Below are 22,403 nucleotides of genomic sequence, written 5' to 3'. Positions count from 1 at the left end.
TAATATATTCAAAACATTGTACAACCATCACCACTGTCTAATTCCAGAACATTTTCATCATCCCGAAAAGAAAAATCCCATACCCATTAGCAATTATTTCTGCTTCTCCCGTCTCCCAGCTCCTGGCGATCACTAATTTACTTTCTATCTCTATGGATTTGCCTGCGCTGGTCATTTCATAGATATGGAATCATAACGTATATGCCCTTTTGCATCTGGTTTCTTTCATGCCAGGCAGCTCTTTGTGTACATGCAGTTGCTCTGTGCTGCTTCCTGGGGCATAGGAAGAGGCAGACATCCTGAGATGGGCCTGGTCCCAAGCAGCCACCATCCAGTTGAGGATACTGGGGCCATAAGTCTGGATTCCATAAATGAATATGAGAGCCTTGGGGAGAATCCCAGCAGTTACAACAGAAGCTCATGCAGATTGGTTCATCTCTTCCTATGTGGGCTGATAACTGGATCTTCACAATCCGTTAGGCAACTGGGCTGAGATTTCTTTGTAGGGGTCCACTCTCAGCCATCCTTGGTCCCAGTTCCACCTTCCCTGACATGCCTTTTGTTACCCCCTCCTCCCATACACACATGCACTCTATACACTGGTATTGCCTTGGCATTTGTATCACAGCTGCTACCCTTGAAGAGGTGGGGAAGAGCTTAGGCATGTGGGCATCTGTTGTGGTAACACGTGGGAGCGTGATGTGCATGTGATGCCAGTAAGTAAAATCCTCTTTGCGAAAGTCCCCCCAGCAGCCTGCCTAAGGGACAACCCTCCCAGGGCTGACCGAAAAGTGTGTTGGCCTGGGAGCTTCCTGGGAACTATCAAGAAATCAAAAATAATACTATATACTGAGCTTTAGCCTATTTAATTCCAACAACCCTATTATGAGAAATAGACTTTGAGTACTTCATCTCTCTTTAAGTCACATAACTAACACTTAAGCCCAATTCTGTTTAGCTGTATTCAAACTGTTGTACTGTTTTCGCACAGGGAAGCACAGGTAAGTCTTGCTCTCCTGTTGCACCACACACTCTTAAATTCTTTGCTACACCAAGGTATATCCCACATGTTGGATCTCTGCCCCTTCTTCAAAGTAAGGGCCTCAGTGAACTGGACACGGCAGCCACATCTGCATGGCTTATGGCTGAATGTCTGCTACCAAGTTTGAAAGAGATTAGAAACTAGGCCTTCCGTGGATGAGATCTCTCATGTCTTCTCTTGCAGCCAACAGGAAGGCCGGGTGTGCAGTCACACAACTGCTAGCTTCGGAGCTGACCATGGCCGATGCCATGACTGCTGTTCCTGCCAAGGTGGCCAGGAGCAGTGAGGAAACCCGCACAATCCTTGAAGAAGCCAAGGAGTTAGTTGGCTGTGCAAGCTAAGCTGGGTCCTGTGGCCGTGGCGGCTCCTGAATGGAGCCCCAGACTGTCCTGCCCTACAGCATGTGCCTAAAGGCTTGAGGGGATATTCCTCTGGGGTGGCCACTCCCACCACCCTGACCCTGTCTCTCTCTCTGGCCTGCTGCTCTCCGAACATCACATACAGCTTCAGCTGCCTGGAGGCCAGAAGGAAAGGGCAGTGTGGGGGAGGCCTGAGCCCAACCCAGCCAGCCCTGGCTGTTGTATTACCAAAGCAGGGTCCGTGTTGCTGCCTTAACCCTGTCTCCTGTTACTTAGAGGGCCTAATCTCAGATAAGGCCCAGCCTGCTTCCTCAGCCCCTGACTTTCTAGTGGGCCGTGGGCTTTCCCTTAGGTCAATCTTGCTGGATTTGTGCTTTTCTTTTGTGGTTTCTCTGGCCCTGAGAACAGCATGGGGCTTATGAACCTTTGGGCTAGATTCCTCCTTTCATTGCTATCACCTCTGCTCTTCCCTTCCCTCTCCTGGCTATTGTTATTTATTACTAGTGGTGTGGCATTGGGAGCTGCTCCTAGGGACGTGGGGAGCAAATCCCACCCTTACTCCACCTTCCTGGGAAAGGCCTTCCAATACAACAAGGATCTGGACCACTTACCTGTTCTGCCATGGCCCAGGCCAGAGCCTGTGGCAGGCAGCCGGGGGCATAGTGACAGTGTGGGACCTGCCCCTAGCCTGCGGTATACCACGCTTTGTGCCCTCTGGACCCTCTGTCCCAGCCCCCAGGCTACCAATCCAAGGTCCCTCATGCCTTCCCCAGAGCTTTGGTGCCTCTCACCTGGACTATGGGCTGTATTGTGACCATCTCAACACCTCACCCTCTGTCTCCAAGGAAATGGGAGGTGGAGCCTCCTGGCTGAGAAATTGTTTTGCAAATGGATCTATTTTTGTATGAAAAAAATCTTTTTTAAAGAAAACTTTTCCTTCCCCTTTTCCCTTCCATAACGTAAGAGGTTCCAGAGTTCCTGGGGTTTCAATCCCAATGCCCCTGGACCTTCACGTCGGCCCTCGAGAATGCTGGACCCTTGAGGCCAGGGCGCAGATTCTCTCTCCCAGCATCGTTTCTGGGGCAGGAGGAACCTCTTCTCTGGTTGAGCTGGGCCAGGCCTAAGAGTAGCGGGAGGTCTAAGACCACAGAGTTTTTATAAAATCACTAAATGTATCAAGCCAAATGTGCAAATGCTAACTGGCCACTCTGGGGAAGTGGGCGCAGGAAGTGCCCCTGCACACTGTACCCCCGCTCTATTCTGAACAGCGGGCAAACTGAACTGTTCGGTGGTCCTAGCCAGAGGAAGCTCAGATTCTCGGGCTTAGGGTGGTATTTTTGCCCTCCCTGTGGCCCTTTCTGCTTTCCATGCCCAGCCAGAGAGAAAGAATGGCACTGTTAGGGTTGGGCCCAGAATTATAGTAGTTAAAGCAAGGGGAGCTTAGGAGACTTGAGGGCAACTACAAGGAGGCCGTGCGGCCAGGAAGGAGCGTTGGCTGCTGAGCCTGTGTATGAAGGGGCAAGGGCAGCTCCTCTGAGCTGTTCCTGGGAAGACTGGTGCAGGGGGTCTGTTGCTCCCCTGGGTCACCTCCTTCTCCCTGCTGGTGGACATCTGGGACTTTGACCCTTTCTTTTTTAATCTACTTTTGCTAAGATACATTTAATAAAAAGGAGGGATACAAAATGCAAATCTCTCCCTCACCTCTTGGACTTCTGGGATGTCATCACCCCCAGTTGTTGGGTTTGTTTCCAACTGTTAATAAAGCATTGAAACAGTACTGCCTCACAGCCTCCTTTGTGAATTTCAGAGCTGTTTTCTTTTCACTCCAGTCCAGGCTCCTCTACTCTTTTTCCTGCCTCAAACCCCTGGTTGACCTGACAGACCATTGCGAAAAAGCTAAAAGTGCCAGACACTATGCTTGGGCCCAGGGTTAGAGATGATTGATACATGGTGGCTTCTGCCACGACAGAGCTCACCTCGGGGCTGTTTGCCCTCAGTAAAGGTACAGGCGCCCAGTTCAGCTCCGGGCTCTCTCACCTTGCTGCCCCTTGGCTTGGAGACTTTTCTGGAACTCAGTCCTAACTCCCCACCACCCCATGCTCCCAGATGTCTGTTACTACATAGTTTAATCTTTGTCTTGCTGAGGGAGACATCTGACTCCCATTTTCCAGCTCCCACTGCTCTTTTGGTGGCCATAGACCACATTCCAGACTAGAGGGGCTTACACTGGGTTGGGAACCTGAGCCTGCCTGGCAGAGGTCAGAAGCCCAAGGTCATGGTCCAGATGACTTGTCACTTAGAGCCCTAGTTCTCTGAGTGCGTCATGACCATGGACAAAGAAACCTTGCAAGCTACGAGCACACTCAAGATAGACAGGGAGGGGCCTGGAAAGGACCACAAACTCATTTGGGCAGGCCCTGGAACCAGCAATAAAAGCCTTCTAAATAGCCCTGGAGCCTGGGCAGCTGCCTCCCCAGTATGGCCGGAGGTGTGGGGGTGGGCTGCCTGCCGCCTTCTTCCCTCTCCCCCAGAGGCCACGCGTTTCTGGCTCAGGGCTTTATAGACACACATGCCAATTAGAGGACCAACCACAGCTGCTCACGTGCTCTGCCAGTCTGCCGTCGTGCCTGGAATAGAACCCAGGCGCCCGGCACCCCGCCCCTCCGCAGCCTGGCTCTGAGAAACAAAACCTTACTTCCAGCTCAGCAACCGCGCACACCACCCCTCCTCCCACGCAAGAAAGTCGCCCCCAGATGCTTAGTTGGAAGGTTTGGTTTCCATGACAACAGACTAAAGGAGCTGGCAGAACCGGTGACCCTGCCCTGAGAGACTCCGCCGCGCAGGAAGCCCAGAGGCAGCCCCCGCGTAGCCGCGCTGACCCGCCCGATAACGCCAGTGCCTCGGTGTTTCTGTCCCTCCGCCCCTCCCGCCGCCCCCTCTCCCGGCCAGGCCGGTGTTTCCCGCGGCTTCTCTGGCGGCAGCAACCTCGGGATCCCTCCGTGCTTCGCGCGCGGAGGCGGCAGGCGGAGGGGTCGGGGGGATGGGAGAGCCGCGAGAGCATGGAAAAGCACCGAGAGGGAGGGAGCAGAGCTGGGGCTGCGGGCGATCTCATTTCCTGCATGTCCTTTCAGTCCCCTTGACCCCCGCAAGAAAGCGATGAGTCCGCCCATTTCTTTAGCTTCGCTGCGGAGAGGTAAGCGGGAAGGCGAATTCCAGATGGGGAAACTGAGGCCCAACCTACAGTCTCTCCGCCTCGGAGAATCGCCTCCCGCACTCCGTCCCGTTCCGCTACGTTCCCCAAACCCCTAGACAGTGGGGGTGGAGGGGGCGGGCAAAGGAGAGTCCATCCTCCTCCCGCGAAGCCTTTCTGGGCGCTCCCGGGAGGTAATCTTAGCGGGGAAGGGGCGGGCACTAAGGAAACGTCTCTGCCCCTCCCCAGCGCTCTTTGCCGGGCTTCTCCCCGCCCGCGCGGGGGTCTCCTCTTCTGCCCGGAGACAGCCGCTCACTGGCACGCCGGCCGCCGCGCCCGCAAGCCCCCACCCCACAGCGGCCGGCAAGCCGATTACACAGCGCTGTGCAGATCCGCAAGCAGCATCACAGTCCCTCGCACAGTGACATTGCACGACGGGACTGCAGGGGTACGCAGCCATATTGGACAGTCACACACCCTCCATTCGGAAACATCTAGACGCACACAATCATCGCCTCCCGATTCCTCTCTTCTTCCAGCACCCACCTCTCGGCTTCACTTCATCCATACATGCCGGGAGCCTCCATCTCTTACACAGAAACGTGCAACCTTTCAGAAGAAACCTTTTTATTATTTGTCGAAGAAAAAAAGCCATATAAATATTAGAGTATAAAACTTGCGTGAGACACAGGAAGAGGGTGGAGTGGGAGCTACGTGACTATGCGAAGAGAAGCGCTTATAGAAGGGGTCAGTACGGGGGAGGGGGTCGCCGCAGCGCGTGGACACAGCACGAAACACAGCACGGGCCGCCGCAGGCAGGTTCAAGGACAGACGGCTGCGCGGAGCCCGCCGCCCGCTGCCCACTCGCCATCACGTAAAAGCACACCGCACTACACTACTGGCTATTCTACACCAGCCGAAGGGGGGAGAGGGCTCTACACTACTGTACGGGCTGGGGTGGGGTTCTCTGGCAGCCCCGCTGGATGAACGGGACCCCGGGAGCAGAAGGGCGTGGGGAGAGGAAGTTCTATGCACAAGGAGGCACTGGGGGACTTTAACCAGGCTCTGGCCACTAGGGGGCGGACTGGGGGCCTGGGCTGTGGCCTTCACGGAGAAGAAATGGCACCTGGCAAGAAGGACCGAGACTTGAGAAGTGCAGGGCCCCTGTGGAGAAGCTCCATCCTGGGCTGAGACTGTCTGTCCACTTGGTCCCTGCTCTAGTTTCTTGCCTTCTCAACCCAGGGACTAAGAAAGGCCCAGCTGGCTCTTCCTTCCTGCTGGGGCTCTGCTGGCTTCCACCAGAGGCACCTCTGGAGTGAGTACCCAGCACCTACAGAAGCCCCTCTGACCCCTCCAGGGGACCTGATCCTAAACCTTCTCAGAGATTCCTTGGTCTGAAATGCCAGTTTAAATCCATTGGTCCTGGTAGCTCGGCCCAAAGCTGGCTGCCTGGGCTGAGCCCTATTTGTGGGGGGTGACGGTCCAGCCTGGTGATTGGTTTATGGCTGGAATTTGAGGATCTGGTCAGTACCCTGGGGACATACAGAGCCTCCTGAAAGACCCTGATAACTGATGGGTCAAGCGTTGTCCATCCCCCCCATCTACACACACACATTTCCCTTCTTTATCTTACCACCCCATACTGTCTTGGAACATGCAATGGAGTCTCTTGTTTGAGGAGGGAGTAAGGTAGTCACAGCATGCAGTGGGAACATCAAACAATAAAAAACAAAACAAAACAAAAGACTGGTCCCCAGGGCATAGGGAAGAGGCTTGGTAGCAAAATGCTCTCCCTAAATCCAGCAAGCATAAGTACCATGGGGATGGTGACCACGTCCTCCAAAACTTGAGCATTGGTCTCAGGTCTGGAAGGAGATGAAGGGACTGGACCAAACCTTGCTTTGGGGGAAGATTGAGAATCGAAGGAGAAGCCAAGAGGTCATGATGTCCTTCCAACTCTTCAGAACTATGAGCCTTTTTAGGTCACCTGGTACCTCAACACCCCAACCACCTCACTCAAGAGAGAGGAACTGTTGAAGGAGTGGGGTGGGGCGGGCAGGGAGGCAGGGGATGGATGGGCCTGATTGATTTGGAAGATGGAGGAGTTCAGCTGTAAATAAAGGGGGTGTGACAATGGTTTGTGGTGTCCACACTAACCCCACTACCCCCATGGGTACAGCAATTGATTGGATGGGGGTTCCCAGCAGAACTCCCTTTGCATATTCAACCCCCTGGGGGCAGAGAGAGGGGGTGTTGACTGGGCACTTGTTTCTGTTTCCCAAGGGGAGCATGGCCTTGGCCCCTACCAGTATCCTGGGGGTGAGCCCTGAATTCTGAGGCCTGGGTACAGGTAAGGAGAAGCTGGGCTGGTTGGGGAGGGAGGCTGCCCTGTGGCTCTAGGCCTGGCCTCCACATTACTTCTTCTCCTTCTTGCCCGACTTCTTCTTGTTGCCATTGCCACCTGCTGGGGCCTTGCCATCCCGCTTGCCAGCTGCGTTGGTCAGTGTGGCATTGCTGCCAGGGATGTAGACGTTCTGGCGGTAGTCGGGCACATGCTGCAGGGTGAACTGGGGGCCGTAGCGGGCACTCAAGCCCATGGTGCCGGCGCCCCCTCCCAGGGTGGAGCTTCCATCAGCAGCTTCTGTGGAGACACAGGAAGATCAGAGGGGGGTTAAACTTAGGGTCCTTAACTGTCATTCTCTTATACCATAAGCAGTTAATGAATGTCTACAAAGCACCCTGAGCCCTGACCATGCTGAGCACTGCGAATACAGTGGTCACCTAGGTCTTCTCTATCCACAAGGAGTTGAAGGTATAGGTTAAGAGGCTCCGGAGTAAGAAAGCCTAGGTTTGATTCCTAGCCCTTTCTCTTACTGTGATCCTGGGCAAGTCTACCTAACCTCCCTATGCCACCTCAGTTTTCTGATCTGCAAAATGGGGATAATAGTAACCATCTCTTCTGGTTTTGGTGAAGGCTAAATAAGAAAATGTATGTAAGGTACCTAGAATAGTGCCTGGTACGTGGTAAGTGCTCAAAACATGCTAGCTAGTATTTCCCTCAGGGCTAAGACACTGGCTCTCAAATCCTTCCCCTAACCAAGGGAGCCTTTGGCTTCCATACTGGACCATGGGCTCCTGGAGGGCAGTGACCATGGTTTGTACACGCTCCAAGCCTTCTCCAACCAGTGCCTGGCACAGAGTAGGTATGCAGTAGTTCTGTTATTGGTTGTCTGTGGGCGGAGGTGGGGAGTGCTCTTCCAAGCATTCATTTCATAACTGCATTTGACCGCCTACTCTGTGCCAAGCACTTTGCTAGATGTTTCATGATCACTTTTTTTTTTTGAGACAGGATTTTGCTCTGTCACCAGGCTGGAGTGCAGTGGTGTGATCACAGCTGACTGCAGTCCTGAACTCCTGGGCTCAAGTGAACCTCCCACCTCAGCCTCCCAAGTAGCTGGGACTACAGGCTCAAATCAGCACACCTGGCTAATTAAAAAAAAAATTTTTATTTTAGAGATGGGGTCTTGGTATGTTGCTCAGGCTGGTCTCAAACTCCTTGTCTTGAGTGATCTTCTCACCTTGGCCTTCCAAATTTCTGGGAGTACAGGCATGACCCACCTAGCCTGGCTTGCACGATCAGTTTTAACCTCAACACAACAACCCAGTAAGGTATGTGGTATTATCCCCATTTTATGCATGAGGGAACCAAGGTTTAGAGAAGGTAAAAGACTAGCCCAAGGCCAAGCCAGACAGTATATGTTAGAGCAGGACTCGGGCTCAGGTGTATCTAATGTAAGCATGGGCTCAGGTGTATCCAATGTAAGCATGGGCTCAGGTGTATCTAATGTAAGCATATGCTGGGGATATAGTTAGCCACCACCGCCGCCACCACAGTTGGACCTTATCCCTACTGGGAGGGTAAAGGAGGTGGGGAGAAGATGGGGGGAGCCATGTTCTATGAGGCGGAGGAGATGATGATTCAGGGAACCAGACATCCGGGTGCAGTGTAGGCATAGGCTCAGAGTGTCAGAGCTGGGTGACATCAAAGAGCACCTCCCCCAACTTCCCACTGTACAGAAGAAACAGGGCCAGAAGGACACACTCTAGCCCTAGCTCAGCATCACCTGGGAACTTGTTCAAAATGCAGACTCTCAAAATCTGCATTTGAACAAGATCTCCAGGTGATGTGTATGCACGTTAAAGGCTGAGAAGCACAGCAGTACCTACTTCATAGGATTTTTGTGAGGATTAAATGTGACAGTGCTTCATTCAGTGCCCAGGCACTTGGTACGTGTTCAATAGATGTTTGCTGCTGCCTTCGTCATCACTGTCATCACCATCCAGTGTGTCTGTCATCCAATGTGTCATCACCTCTACCATATGCTCGCCCTGACTGGGTGGGGGCGGGGCCGGAGGAAGCGGGAGTCTGACTCCTTAGGGCTCCCTGCTGGCGGCCCTGAAAGCCTCCGTGGCAGGGAGAGCGTTAAAGCCCCAGGAATGCCCGGGCCGGGCCGGGCCAGGCGGGCAGAAGAGCTTCCCTCCCCGTCTCCCTTTGCCCCCACCCTAGACCCTGGGAGCGGGTAGGGAGGGTGACTAAAGCCGGAGAGGCTGAGTAATCCTGGGACACCAACCAGGGATTGAGAAATAGACAGGAAATATTTTCAAAGCCGGCATAAGAGGGGGAAAGGCAGAGATGCGCGATGGTCTTTCAGTCTCCACACTCTGGCGCTCAGGTTTCTACAGCCTCCATTTCAAGTCCCAAATCCCCGGAGCTGGGGACCTTCTGCGGGTGGGGAAGAGGGCTTGGGTGGGAGGGAGCAGCTGCCCGCTTCCTCCTCTCCTTCCCCAGGCGGCCCCGCCCTCAGCCTTTCCATTCTGCTGACGTTTCTCTGTTTTCCCTATTTAACTCCAAAAGCGAGCTGGGTCCCTGACCGCCCCGCCCCCTCCCCTCCAGCCTCAGCTTCTTCCAGCCTCAGCTGCCTGGGAATGGAAGGGGCGAGGGGAGGGGGCCCGGATCTGGCTTCAAAGAGCCCGGATTCCGGAGTGATTTAGGGGCTGGAGGGGAGTCTGCAGAGACGCCAGAGACGGGGCGGGGTGCGGGGGGGTGGTCTCGTGTTCATACTCGTGCACGCAGAAGAGAATGTGGAGAGATGTGGGAGAAACGGGGAGAAGGGAGGCAGAAACTGAAATATATAGGAAGGGCTTGACGGAGTAACTAGAAGCCGGGGCCACCCACATCCTACATGCACCCGAAATCTCCGAGAAGCACCTGAATATGTGAAAATGACAAAGCCAGCCCCTGCCCGCCTTGTGGGCTGCCACCAAGCTGGGCTGGACCGGGAGGGAGAGAAGGCGTGGAAATCCGGCGTGTAATAGAAAGAGACTGTCTGGCCAGCCATGCAATTAAGGAGCTATATGACCTAGGCCAAGGCCCTGCCTCACTCAGGCCTCAGTTTCCCTTCAAGTGTGTAAATCTGAGGGGAAGAAGTTGGATTGCCAGCCTTGACCTTCTGTAGAATCAGTTCTTCAGTGGCCCCTCCCTCTACACCCGCCTTCCTGCAAGGCCCACATTGGGCAATGACCCGGATTTTCTCTTGGTCCAAGGAGAAACAGATTTAGAAGAGCGGCAAGAACGTGGGCCTCTTCTGGTCTGGAGGAGGTGGGGATGATCCTCGCCTCCTCCCCGCTGCCAGCCTCTACTCAGGGAAACTCAGCTCTCAGCTCCTTTACCTCTCCCACCCCTGTCCTCCCAGCCCACCCCAGCCCAGGGCCCAGGCAGCATCTCCAGAGCAGCCCAGGGAGGCCCTGTTAAGCTAGACCAGAGCTGGGTGAGCTGCAAACCGCAGCCTCCTTGAGAGCAAACCTCCCCACAAATGTTTATTTAAAAATCCTCCCATGTGTGACTGGCTCTTACTCTCCCTCCTACCCCCCCTCGGCAGCCCCACAGGCCTGGCTGGGCTGGACTCCAGGAAGCTCTCTGGTTCCAGGGCTAGGAACCAGGCGTGCAGTGAAAGTGAGCAGGACCTGACCGCCACCTCCACCCCCAGGGCCCCTCCCCAGGGCCCAGGCTTAGACCTCGGTCAGGCCCTGTGTGGCCAGAGGGGTGGAGCCCTGACAAGGGAGGGGAGCCAACCTCATGACCCCTGTTCCAGGGGGACCTGCTGAGAAGGTTTTTGGCCATAAATACTGATTTCATTTGTTTTTAACATCTGGATTTAGGCTAAAAAGCCTGCTTCCTGGCCTTAGGGCGCAAGACCACAACAGCTAAATATACCTGTTTACTTCCCTCAAGAGCCCCACTTGGCATCTCCCCAGACCCGGCCACCTGCCGCATTCAAATTCAGTATCTGGCCTCTCTAGACCCATGGCCTTACCAGACCTGGAACAGCTGTGCCCCAGGAGGCTGGCAGCCCCTGCCACTTGCCCTTCCTCTGGCCTTGCGTCAGCCACAGGCCGGCCCCACTTAACCTCACAGACGTCCGGTTAGGGCTGCCAGAGTTAGCAAATAAAAATACAGGGTGCCCAGTTAAATTTCAATTTCAGGTAAATAATAGGTAATTTTTTTATTACAGTATGGCTCATGCAACATTTGAAACCAACTTATGCTACAAGGGGACTTGCTGTTTATCTGAAATTAAAATTTAACTGAGAATCTTGCATTTTATCTGGTAACCCTGATCTGGGAGAATAATGCAGGGCATTAGGGGGAGTTTAGCCTCTAGACCTAGGAAGCTAAAAGGGAAACTGAGGCTAGATCTAAAGGCAGCCATGGTCACTGTCATAGAAAGGGCATGAAATTGGGAGTGGAGCTGGGTTAGAATCCTACTCCTACTGCTAAAACCTGGGGGCCCGGGGGCAAGTGACTTCTCAGTTCTCTCATCTGTCAAATGTAAGTAATCAGACTTGCCTTGTAGAGCTGTTAAGAGGATTAACTGACTCTAGGCCCACAAAGTTTGCTTAGCATGTGCCCAGGCGTGATTATGGTGATTACTGTGATTTCACCTGGAGAGCAGGGCTCTCCGTTCACTCTATAAAGCCAATGCCTTAATCCTCTGCCAGCCTCCCTATAAACCCAGGATTTGCTGCTCCAGAAACCAGTCCTTATTAATAGGCATTATTGTAACTCTGCCTTCCACCCTTATAGGTCAATAAAGATAATAACTAATTATAACCACTATGTATTGTCCCCTTACTCTCTGCCAATCCTGCGCTGAGGACCTTACATTTGGCCCTCACAGCACCACCATGAGATCTGTTAATATTGTGCCCATTTCATAGTAAGTGAAACTGAGGCTTATTAACTTACCTAAGGACTCATAGCTAACTGGTGGCACCAGGATTTGAATCCAGATTGGCCTGCCTCCAAAGCCTGTGCTTGTCAGTACTAATGATAATATTCTGTTTCCCCTCAGGACCCTTGTGACTCTTTAGGGACAGCAACCACTGGCTGACTTTCCATTACATGGGGGCTCTTTGTTAACCTTGTGGGAAAACCAAAATCCTGCTCTGGAGTTCGGGGCAGCAAAAAGAGAAGGAGTCTCCAATAACCAGAGTGTGTTCTCTCTGCTGGAAATATCCACGCCCGCTTTCATTGCACGAGGGCCTACACATGCCAGGCCTGGTACTCTCGGCTCTATGGTATCATCTCTTTAATCCTCACAACAGCCCTTGGGGTCACTGTCCCCATTTTCTGGGCTGAGGAGACTGAGGTCTAGAGAGATTGAGCAAATTGATCAACGTCACAAGGATAGTAAGTGGCAGAGCCAGGACCTGACTTATGCTGTCTCCTTCCAGAGCTAGACTTGTAACCATTACTCCTTCCATCTCCTCGTGGATCTTTCCCTGTTCACTCCCCTCTGCTGTTCCTTAACCCGGATTTACGTCCTGGAATCATAGGTCCTCTCAGAACAGCTGAAAGATCTGGAGAAACTTTGCAGGTTGATATCCAGTCTCCCAGCATGGTGGCTCTGGGATGCACTCCAGAGCCCCAGGTCTCCCATCCCACACATTGGCACCACTTACCACTGGCAGAGGCCAAGATCATGGCTTGCAGCATCTCTGTGTCAAACTGGTTGTTGGGCCAGGTGCCGGTGTCATCGCCATTTTGGGAGCTGGGGAGAGAGTGGGATGGTAAGCACAGTCCCCAGGCCAGCACAGCTCATGCCCCTCCTGTCCCCTCTCAGGGCTCCCAAATCTAGTACCCTATCCCTACCCCGTGCCCAAGACCTGCTCCTTTCAGCAAGGTAGGAGGTGCTCATAGCATCCTTCAGAAGCCAGATCCCCACTGGTCAGTCCCCAAACCCAGCAATCTACTGTCTCAGATGCATTTAATACACTGCACAGCCCCATCCCCCACGAAAGAGCGTGGCTTTCTGTCACGGTGAGGGAGATCAGAACCTCTCCTGAGGACTGTGAAGGTAGGAAGTGGGGGAGAATGTTCCAGAGCTAGAGAAAAAGGTGGGAACCTAGAGGAAGATGTAGGAGGCCCCAAGACACCCGGGAGCAGGAAGAAAGAAATTTCTAAAACCCGAACCTGATCACTTCAATGGCAACCTAAGCCCTCAGAATAAAATCCATGGACATATAAGAACCTGCCCATCATATTTTACAAGAACACGCCAGACCCACTTCAAACATTCTATCATCAAACCTTTTCTGAGGCACTTCCCTATTCCTCTTGCTCCCTCTTGCTGTGCCTCCTGGGCAGCTGGTGTCCCCTGGAATGCCAGCCCCTCCACCTGTGCCTTGTCCTATGAATAAAATTCATCAGAGTGGAGCCCTAAACCCACCCAGGCTGGGCCAGGTGCCTCCACTGGGCTCCCACCCCAGTGGCTGCCCTATGGTGGCACTAGTCACATTGTGCCTGCTGTTGTATCTGTCTGCCCCTCCACCACACTGACCTCTGTGAGGCGGGGACTGTGTCTGCCCGCTTCCTGCTGAAGCACCTAGCACGAAGCCTGGCACCGGGACCTAACTGAGACTTTTAGAAGCTCTGAGCACTAAAAACAAAAACATGAAATGATTCACAAGTTTAAAAAATACTAAACTATAAAAGAACCCTAAGGGGAATTTCAACTCAACTCTTTTCTTTTTTCTTTCTTTTTTTTCTTTTCTTTTCCTTTTTTTTTTTTTTTTTTTTTTGGAGACAGGGTCTCGCTCCGTCACCCAGGCTGGACTGCAGTGGTGCCATTATAGCTCATGGCAGCCTTGAACTCCTGGGCTCAGCCTCCCCACTAGCTGGGATTATAGGCGTGCACCACCATGCCTGGCCCGTAGTGACAATTACCATAATTTGTTTTTTTAATTTTCAAGAAGTAAATTACTTCAGTTGGCAGGGGGAGGGGGAAATAGCCCTGGCACACACACAGTCTGCCCATTAGAGAATTGTGGGCACCATCTGGCACAGAGAAGTTCCTCAATAAATATTTGTTGCCTGAATGAGCAGGAAGAGGTCAGTGGAGAGAGTTAAGTCACTATGAGATAAGAAGGATTTGGCACCATGGGAACGGCTGTAGGGCAGGCCTTGAAGGCATGAAAGTGTGTGTGTGTGTGTGTGTGTGTGTGTGTGTGGCGTGCGTGTGGGAGGGGCACGGTAAAAACGCACAACTAAGAACTTCTTCACAATTTTTCTAAGGTCTGTCCGTGCCTAAGATTTCTCCTAATCTGTGGTCTCTTGATCTCCAGATCTCCAAGTAGCTGGACTAAGTCTAAGACTCAGAACAGAGCACACAGCCGCTGTGTGTGATCTCTACACCGTCACAGCAAACATAAAGTTAGGTTTGGAAGGGAAAGCAGGAATCTCATTCCTCCTTCCCAAAAGTGGGAAGAGTTTGAATTCTGTGTCCATTTATTAACAAATATTTGTTGAGCAATTACTGTGTACCACACACTGGGCTAGGTGCTCGGGCTATAGCTGCGAACATGACACAAATGTCTTTATGGTGCTCATGGTGTGCACTGAGAGGCTGATATTAAATAATTACACAGTAAATTAATAGCAATTGTGTCAAGTGCTATGGAGCCCAAGAGCAGGGGCTAAAAGAGGGTATGAGGAGAGTCCTAGTCGGGGTTAGGGAGCTCAATCCGTCTAGGCTTCCTGAGGACAAGACAGTGAATTTAAATCTGAAGAAATCATCCAGGTGATCTGTAGGAGAATGCCAGCAAATAAATGTGGGAGGAATGACAGAAAATCACCACTTCGTAACTACCGATGTAAGAACAGATCCAGGCAAGGATCATCAGTAAATACTAAAATTGCATGTCTGAAAGTATTATCCACAGATTACTTATCAATCACAAATATTTAAAAATATCTTTATGATGGAGAGATCTGGGGACACCACTTTCACCATATGAACAAATTTAGCATCACTGACAATGGGACAAACCGACATTAAATGATTCCCGATGTGAGCAGTGAGAAGTACGCCCAGGGAGTACTCTTACCAAGGCTGTTGCACATGACTCTAACCATGAGAAAATAATCAGCAAATCCAGATTGTGGGGCAGTTTAAAAGACAATTGGCCTGGACTCTTTAGAAAATATCTATGTCACAAAAAAAAAAAAAAAGGTAGGGAATCTGTTGTAGATTAAAGGAGAGGAAAGAGACATGGCAATCAAATGCAATTGGTGTGTTTCTCTGATTGAATTCTGGATTAAAACAACAACAACAAAACAAAACAGGTTAAAATGACATATTATATGTTTCTTATTTATTTTTTTTTTTTTTTGAGACAGAGTCTCACCCTATCACCCTGGGTAGAGTGCCGTGTCGTCAGCCTAGCTCACAGCAACCTCAAACTCCTGGGCTTCAACGATCCTCCTTCCTCAGCCTCCTGAGTAGCTGGGTCTACAGGTGTGCAACACCACACCCGGCTAATTTTTACTATTTTTAGTAGAGATGGGGTCTCGCTCTTGCACAGGCTGGTCTCGAACTCCTGAGCTCAAACGATCCACCCCTATCGGCCTCCCAGAGTGCTAGGATTACAAGCATGAGCCACCGCACCCAGCCAAAACGAGACATTGAGAATATTTATGAAAATCTGCTAGTATATTATTGTATTAATGTTAAATTCCTCAAATGTGATAATTTCTTTATGGTTATATAGGAGAATGTTATTGTTCTTAGGAGACATATACTGAAATATTTCAAATGCTATGATGTACACAACTCACTTTCAAATGGTTCAAAAAATATGTGTGCATGTGTATGTGTAGAGAGAGAGAGAGCAAAGATAAAACATGCAAAATATTAACAATTGGTGAATCCATGTAGAAACAGTAAAGAGTATGTATTCCAATGTTTATCATACTATTCTTTCAACTTTTCCATAGGTTTGAAACATTTCAAAATAAAAAGTTGAGGTGTGAAATTAAGTTCCCTAGTGTTGCGGGGGAGAGCTTTCCAAGCAGAGGGAGTAGCCCAAGCTCTGAGGCTGGAGGGAACTTTGTGAATTCAAAGACTGAGAGAAAGTCAGTATGGCTGCCGCAAGGGAGGTGGTGATTTTGATCTCATCCTAAGAGCTCTGGGAAGCTTCTGAAGTGTTTAAAAAGGGGGTTGTCATGATTGGATTTAAGTATTTGAAGATTGCTCTTGCCTCTGGGAAGGGGCTGAGTGTGGGGTTCCTCTGGGAGAACAGGAGCCCAGGGATGGGGCCTCAGTCGTCTCTGTCTCCATGGAAACCCAGGAGTCCTGACCTCCAGCCTCACTGAGCTTTCTGCTGGGCCCAGGCAGGTGGTCTCAGGCCCAGGTGAAGGGATGAAGTGGCGAGAGCAGGCGAGTGGGGGTGGGGCAGCAGGGAAGAGAGCTGTAGGGTTTTGGGGGAGACCACAGGGTCAGATGCCACAGGTCAGGAGGGTGCCCTGTGAAGGGGGGCAGTGGTGTTGAGGGAATGATGGTGAGTTGGAAGGGCAGGCCTGAAACTATGATGGGCTGGACATTAAGCAGGAGTCCTGGCTGGGCGAGGTGGCTCATGCCTGTATTGTTAGCACTGTGGGAAGCTAAGGTGGGAGGATTGCTTGAGGGCACGAGTTCAAGACCAGCCGGAGCAAGAGCAAGACCCTGTCTCTACTAAAAATAGAAAAATTAGCCAGGCATCATGGTGCACACCTGTAGTCCCAGCTACTCAGGAGGCCGAGGCAGGAGGATCACTTGAGCCCAGGAGTTTGACGTTGCAGTGAGCTATGATGACGCCACTGCACTCTAGCCAGGGTGACAGAGCAAGACTCTGCCTCAAAAAAAAAAAAAAAGAAAGAAAGAAAGAAAAGAAAACAAGAAAAGGAAAAAACGAGGAGTCCTCGGAAATCTGGGAAATGGCTGAAGACGGGGTGGGGGGGGGCGCGGCAAACAGGTGGGCAGGCTACCAGCTCTTTGAAGCTGGGTAAGAGATAAGTGAAGGAGGAAAGACTTCCTTCTTTCTTAACCGTTTACTGAGAGTTCCCTGTTCTCTGGGTACTGGGCTGTCTGGGTAATATATTTATTGTCTATTTCCTTGTCAGAACCACCCTGCAACTAAGTGTTATGATTATCTCTATTTTCCAGCAGATGAAATCAGCGCTCAGAGAGGTCAAGAGACTTTCCCAAAGTCACACAGCTGGTAACCAACAGAGCTGCAACCTGAAAGTAGGGCCAATATGACTGCAGAGCCTATGATCTTATATATAACAACATACTGGGCTTCAGCAAGGAGGCCCTGGAGCCCCAGTGCACCTCTATAAGGGACTCTTCCAGGATTTGGGGAATAGTGCAAAGTTAAAAATGGAGGAGACAGACTACATTTAGTTGAGCATTTTCCGAGCACCCACTATGTGCCAGTGCCTGTGACTGGCCCCGGGATTTAAGAGAGGATAGATGCAGTTCTTGCCCCACGGAGCTGGTAACCTAGAGCATTGGTGTGTGTGTGTATGAAGGAGCATCCTGTGGGCTGGGCTATAATAAAGTATTCCCTGCATCGTGTTTAAAAAAAAGTAAGAAATCTGGGAAAGTCACACTGACAACAGCCTGGATTTAATTATGTTAAAATGTAAATGCATGTGCATTTTTTTTAATGTAGTAAAAGCCTTTCAGCATTTGAAAAAACATATATATATATATATATATATATATGTTCATGTGAGGGACTATAATGCACCAATTAAAAGATTTCTGAAGAATTTTTAACAACATGGGGAAATTCTTTTTTTTTTTTTTTTTTTGAGACAGAGTCTCGCTCTGTTACCGGGGCTAGAGTGCTGTGGCGTCAAGCTCACAGCAACCTCAAACTCCTGGGCTTAAGCAATCCTTCTGCCTCAGCCACCCGAGTAGCTGGGACTACAGGCATGTGCCACCACGCCCGGCTAATTTTTTTCTATATATATTTTTAGCTGTCCAGATCATTTCTTTCTATTTTTTAGTAGAGACGGGGTCTTGCTCTTGCTCAGGCTGGTCTCGAACTCCTGACCTCGAGCCATCCTCCCACTTCGGCCTCCCAGAGTGCTAGGATTACAGGCATGAGCCACTGCGCCCAGCCAACATGGGGAAATTCTTGTGATACATTGCAAGGAGGGAAATAACAGGCCACAATACTGATGGGCAGTGTGACCTCAATTACTATTAAAAAAACTGGTAAGAAATATACCAGTTGACTGGGAATAAAAATTCTTGATGTGCTTATAAAGTGTCACACAAAAGTGTGAAGAAGTTTGTGAATAATTGACTTAGGTAAATCAGATTTTTAAAAAGGAAGCCTGTGCATGTTGCTTGACCACATAAAGAAAAAGTTTAGAAAGATACACATGAAAATGTTAGTGACTGAATGAATAAATTGTGAATATGAAAGATGGAGGGGAAACTTTGACATCAAAAGAGCTTAAGAGACATAAGAGACATTCAACCAAATACAAAATGTGGACCTTATAAAAGACTCCTCTGCTAAAGATAGTGAAGACCCAGATGAAATTATATGATGTCTGAGATTTGCTTAAAAATAATCCAAGGGGGAGCTGAGGCTGGGGATATAAGCGAAGCAAGCTAGGGTGTTAGGTGAAGGTGAATAGCAGGATCATTCAGGTTCATTGTATCCTTCCCTCTACTCTTGTATGTATTTGAAATTTTTCATATTAAATAACAAGTTGGTGGTAGTCCCTAGGTTATAGGTGGTTTTTCTTAAAAAATTGTTTTCTATTTCTTTCTTTTTTTTTTTTTTTACAGGGTCTTATTCTGTTGCTTGGGCCAGAGTGAAGTGGTGTCATCATAGCTCATTGCAACCTCAAACTCCTGGGCTCGAGAGATTCTCCCACATCAGCCTCGTGAATAGCTAGGACTACAGACTTGTGTCACCCACCTGGCTAATTTTTAAAAAGTTTTTGTAGAGTGGGGGTCCTGCTATGTTGCTTAGGCTGGTCTCTAACTCCTGGCCTCAAGTGATCCTCCCACCTCTGCCTCCCAGAGTGCTGGGATTACAGGCGTGAGCCACCGCACCTGGCTTATTTCTCATGTTTCTATAATGAGCATGTATTATTTTATAAGCAGAAAAAAAGTTAAGTGGCTATTTGTTTGTTGAATGTCTGCCCAAACTGAGAGAGAGCAGGGATAGTGTCTCTCAGAGGAGGAGGATTGGAAAGGGATCCAGAGTTGGGGAATGGTAGTGTGGAGCCATCAAAGGAGAACAGGCTGGGGACCAGGGGAAGCCAAAGGAGACTCTCTCCTCCATGCAGAGGCTGAGAACAGCTGCAGGGTGGGGCCCGGGTTACAGAAGGGAGAAATGGGTTGTTGGGCTCAGAGCTTAGGACAACAGCTACTGGAATCAGAAGCCAAAAGGATGGCCTGAGAAGGGATAGTGGTGGGGAGGAGGAGCACGTGGCAGGCAGGGACTTCAGAAAGTGAATCTTTTCCCCTTTTGTCCAGTCAGTGTGACCCAGCACTGACTTGAACTTGAACCAGGTTTACTGAAGAACTCAACCCCATCCCTGCTGTGAATCTGGTGTGCCTGCCCAGACTAGGCTGGAGGGCAGGGACAAGATGTGGAGACGAGGTGGGGCAGAGAAGCAGTGGAGGGCTGGAAGTAGGGTTAGACTGAATAGAGAAATCTCCCCTCTTCATCTCCTCTCTCCAATTTACTCATCAAGTGGCAGCAAAGCGAAAACTCCATCATTCTGTTGATCCTGGGAAGCCTCACCACGGGGCTTTTGCATATGCTCTTCCCTCCGTCTGGAATATTCTTCCTTCTCTTCAGCTAGTAAATTAGTATTCCTCCTTCAGATCTCAGCACAACCTCGTTTCCTCCTGGATGTCCCCCTGTTCCCTGATTAGATCAAATCCCTCTTATATGCTCTTACCAGCAGGTACTGCTGCTCTTTGTAGCACTTATGATAGCTGCAATCTTACATTTATTTTTGTGATTATTTGGTTAATATTGGTGTCCCTCAGTGCACTGTAAACTCCTTGAGGGCAGGGACTGTATCTGTTTATATCTCCCATCCCTAGAACATTGCCTGGCCTATAGAAGGTGCTTACTAACTATTTGTTGAATGAATGAAGAAGGGAAGTTGAAGTTGCTGGACTGTTCCCCAATGCCTATTTCATCTTGGCCACTTTAAAGCTGCTGAATCAGAAATATTGGTCTCATCTCTCACAAGTTAACTAAGGAAGGAGAGAGTCAGAGAGAGAGAAATACTGAGACTTCTCCCCTATCTCTCCAAGAGCTCCCACGTATATTGCAGGCCACTAAGCCTCTCAGTTGATGAGAAAGGACTTGAGGCAGGGGCAAGGTGCTCACTTCAGAGAGCATGAGAGGCAATTGGTAGGGCTTCCAGGTTCAACAGTGAATTCTGCAGTGAATTTTGCTTCAGGGCCAGCATATGGCTGGGGTGGGGATGGGTAGAGGGAACCTAAATTGTCCAGTACTTCTCATAGCCTCAGCTTAAATGTCACCTCCTTTTAGAAGCCACCCCGATTTCCCTCCCTATTACACTCACATTGCTCTCTTCTTCTCAGAGCTTACTATGATTTGTAACAAGATTTTTTTTTAAGTGTGATTTATGTGTGTAAGTGTGAAGCCTATGAGTTCAGGGATCATGTCTGCTTATTCACACTTCTGGCCCAGTGTTTAGCACAGACCCTGGCTCATAGTAGATGCTCAATAAAGATTTTTCAAATGAGTGAGTACATGAATGATTTAATGAATAACCTATGGGAGGGCTGGCAAGGCCAGCAGAGAGAAGGGAGATAGCTGGGGTCAAAGGAGGGGCAAGGCCAGCCAGGTGGCTCACATCTGTAATTCCAGCACTTTGGAAGGCCAAGGCAGGTGGATCACTTGGGCCCAGACTGCATCTCTATAAAAAATTAAAAAATTAGCTGGACGTGGTGGCCCACACCTGTAGTCCTAGCTACTCAGGAAGCTGAGGCCAGAGGATCACTTGAGTCCAGGTGTTTGAGGCTGCAGTGAGCTGTGATTAAGCCACTTCACCCCAGAATGAGACCCTGTCCCTGTCTCTTTAACAAAAAAAAAAAAAGAAAGAAAGAAAGAAAAAGAAAAAGAAAGAAAGAAGAAAAAAAAAGAGGAGCAGAAAGGGCAAGGCTTCTGGTTTGCTGCTTTTTTAGGGGCCTTCTAGGAAGTGCTTAGAGTTCCTAAAGCCAGTGACAGGACTATGCATGCCCAGGAGCTGGAATCTCTGCCACACACATCAAGATCTCCTAGGCAGCAGGGTTTGGTTGTTGGGGGAAGGAGGAGAGAGCAAGGCCAGAAGCTCAGCATCTATAGCATCTTGGGAAATGTGGGCCGCGAGTGGCTGACCATCGAGGAGGCAGGGGAAGGTGGCCCAACCTCCTGCATCTCTCCGTGGGCTCCTGGACTCCTCCAGGCTCCTGATTTCTAGCAGGGAGGCCTGGCCCAGAGCCCAGCCCACTCCCCTCAGACCAACAGAAGGTCTTTCCGCTGCAAGTCCCCCCTCCTCCACCCGCAGGGGGTTCCTGTCTCAGCAGGAATTCATACCAGATTGAAATGAGCAGCTGGGGTTGTCTGGATGGGAGGGTGTGTGGTGGAGGGCAGCGATCAAAGGCTCTGTGTGTGCGGGGGCGGGGGAGGAAGAGAGTGTGCCCCCCTTCCGCCCCCCCTCCCGCCCCCCTCCCGCCTGTGTGTGCTGGCTTGCCCACAAGCACAAAGAATGAAAGACAGAGACAGAGGCTCAGAGAAAAAGACAGAATAAATGAAACGCAGAGAGATAAAGAAAGAATAATGGAGAAAGAGACTGAGCGAGGCAGAAAAAGACAGACAACAGACATAGATACACAGAGACTGGAGACAGAAGGACGGAAGGACACTAGGAAATGGTGAAAGAAGGAGAAACAGAAAAGAAGTCCAGGACAAGGACAGGGAGGCAGAGACAGAAAAGGAGAAAGAGACTGAGTCTAAGGAAGAGTCACATTTATTCATTCATTCCACATTTATTGAGTGCCTACACCCTGGCAGGCGCAGACCAAGTGGACACAACGGTAGGGACTGAGATGCAGCAATAAAGACAGAAACTGAGACAGAGACGGACAGGGAGAGGCAGAGACTGCAAACTGAGATAGAGACTGAGGGAAGGGTGCAGAGATGAGAGAGTGGCAGAGATACAGGCTCGAGAAAGGGCCGGACAAGTGGGGGACAGAGGGCGGAGGACTGGGAAGACCTGTCCCTCACCATCCCCGGGGCAGGTTTCCCTCCTCAGTCCCATCTCCAGCTGTGCTGCCTCCACTTTCCCCACAGCTGCAGGAGCTCCCTTCCCCCACCCCTTGGCTCTTCCTGGCAAGCTCTGGCGAGGCTCTGACTGCTGCCAGCCTCCTCCTGTTCC

The 22,403-nt window shown here is 50.6% G+C and overlaps 2 protein-coding genes across 18 annotated transcripts in view; one reads left to right on the top strand and one right to left on the bottom strand.

The window, feature by feature from the left end:
• DIAPH1 (diaphanous related formin 1) overlaps window positions 1-3,029 on the top strand; it is an 80,418-nt gene extending 77,389 nt beyond the window's left edge. The window contains exon 27 of one of the 2 annotated variants that reach the window (XM_069483803.1): window positions 1,226-3,029. In XM_069483803.1, the coding sequence (XP_069339904.1) occupies window positions 1,226-1,383 (158 nt within the window). In that variant the 3' untranslated portion in view covers window positions 1,384-3,029. The remainder of the gene's footprint in view (window positions 1-1,225) is intronic. The other variant, XM_069483804.1, reaches the window with a different exon arrangement.
• Window positions 3,030-5,201: 2,172 nt separating this feature from the next.
• Window positions 5,202-22,403, bottom strand: part of LOC138392916 (protocadherin gamma-C4) — a 141,357-nt gene continuing 124,155 nt past the window's right edge. For all 16 annotated transcript variants that reach the window (XM_069483783.1, XM_069483786.1, XM_069483784.1 and 13 more), the window contains exons 3-4: window positions 12,614-12,702; window positions 5,202-7,232 (exon numbers count right to left, since the gene is read on the bottom strand). In XM_069483783.1, coding sequence (XP_069339884.1) covers window positions 7,006-7,232; window positions 12,614-12,702 — 316 coding nt within the window. In that variant the 3' untranslated portion in view covers window positions 5,202-7,005. The remainder of the gene's footprint in view (window positions 7,233-12,613; window positions 12,703-22,403) is intronic.

This window comes from Eulemur rufifrons, chromosome 10 (assembly GCF_041146395.1).
Source record: "Eulemur rufifrons isolate Redbay chromosome 10, OSU_ERuf_1, whole genome shotgun sequence".
In the NCBI taxonomy this organism is placed as follows: Eukaryota; Metazoa; Chordata; class Mammalia; order Primates; family Lemuridae; genus Eulemur; species Eulemur rufifrons.
This window is presented reverse-complemented; position numbering and strand designations above follow the sequence as displayed.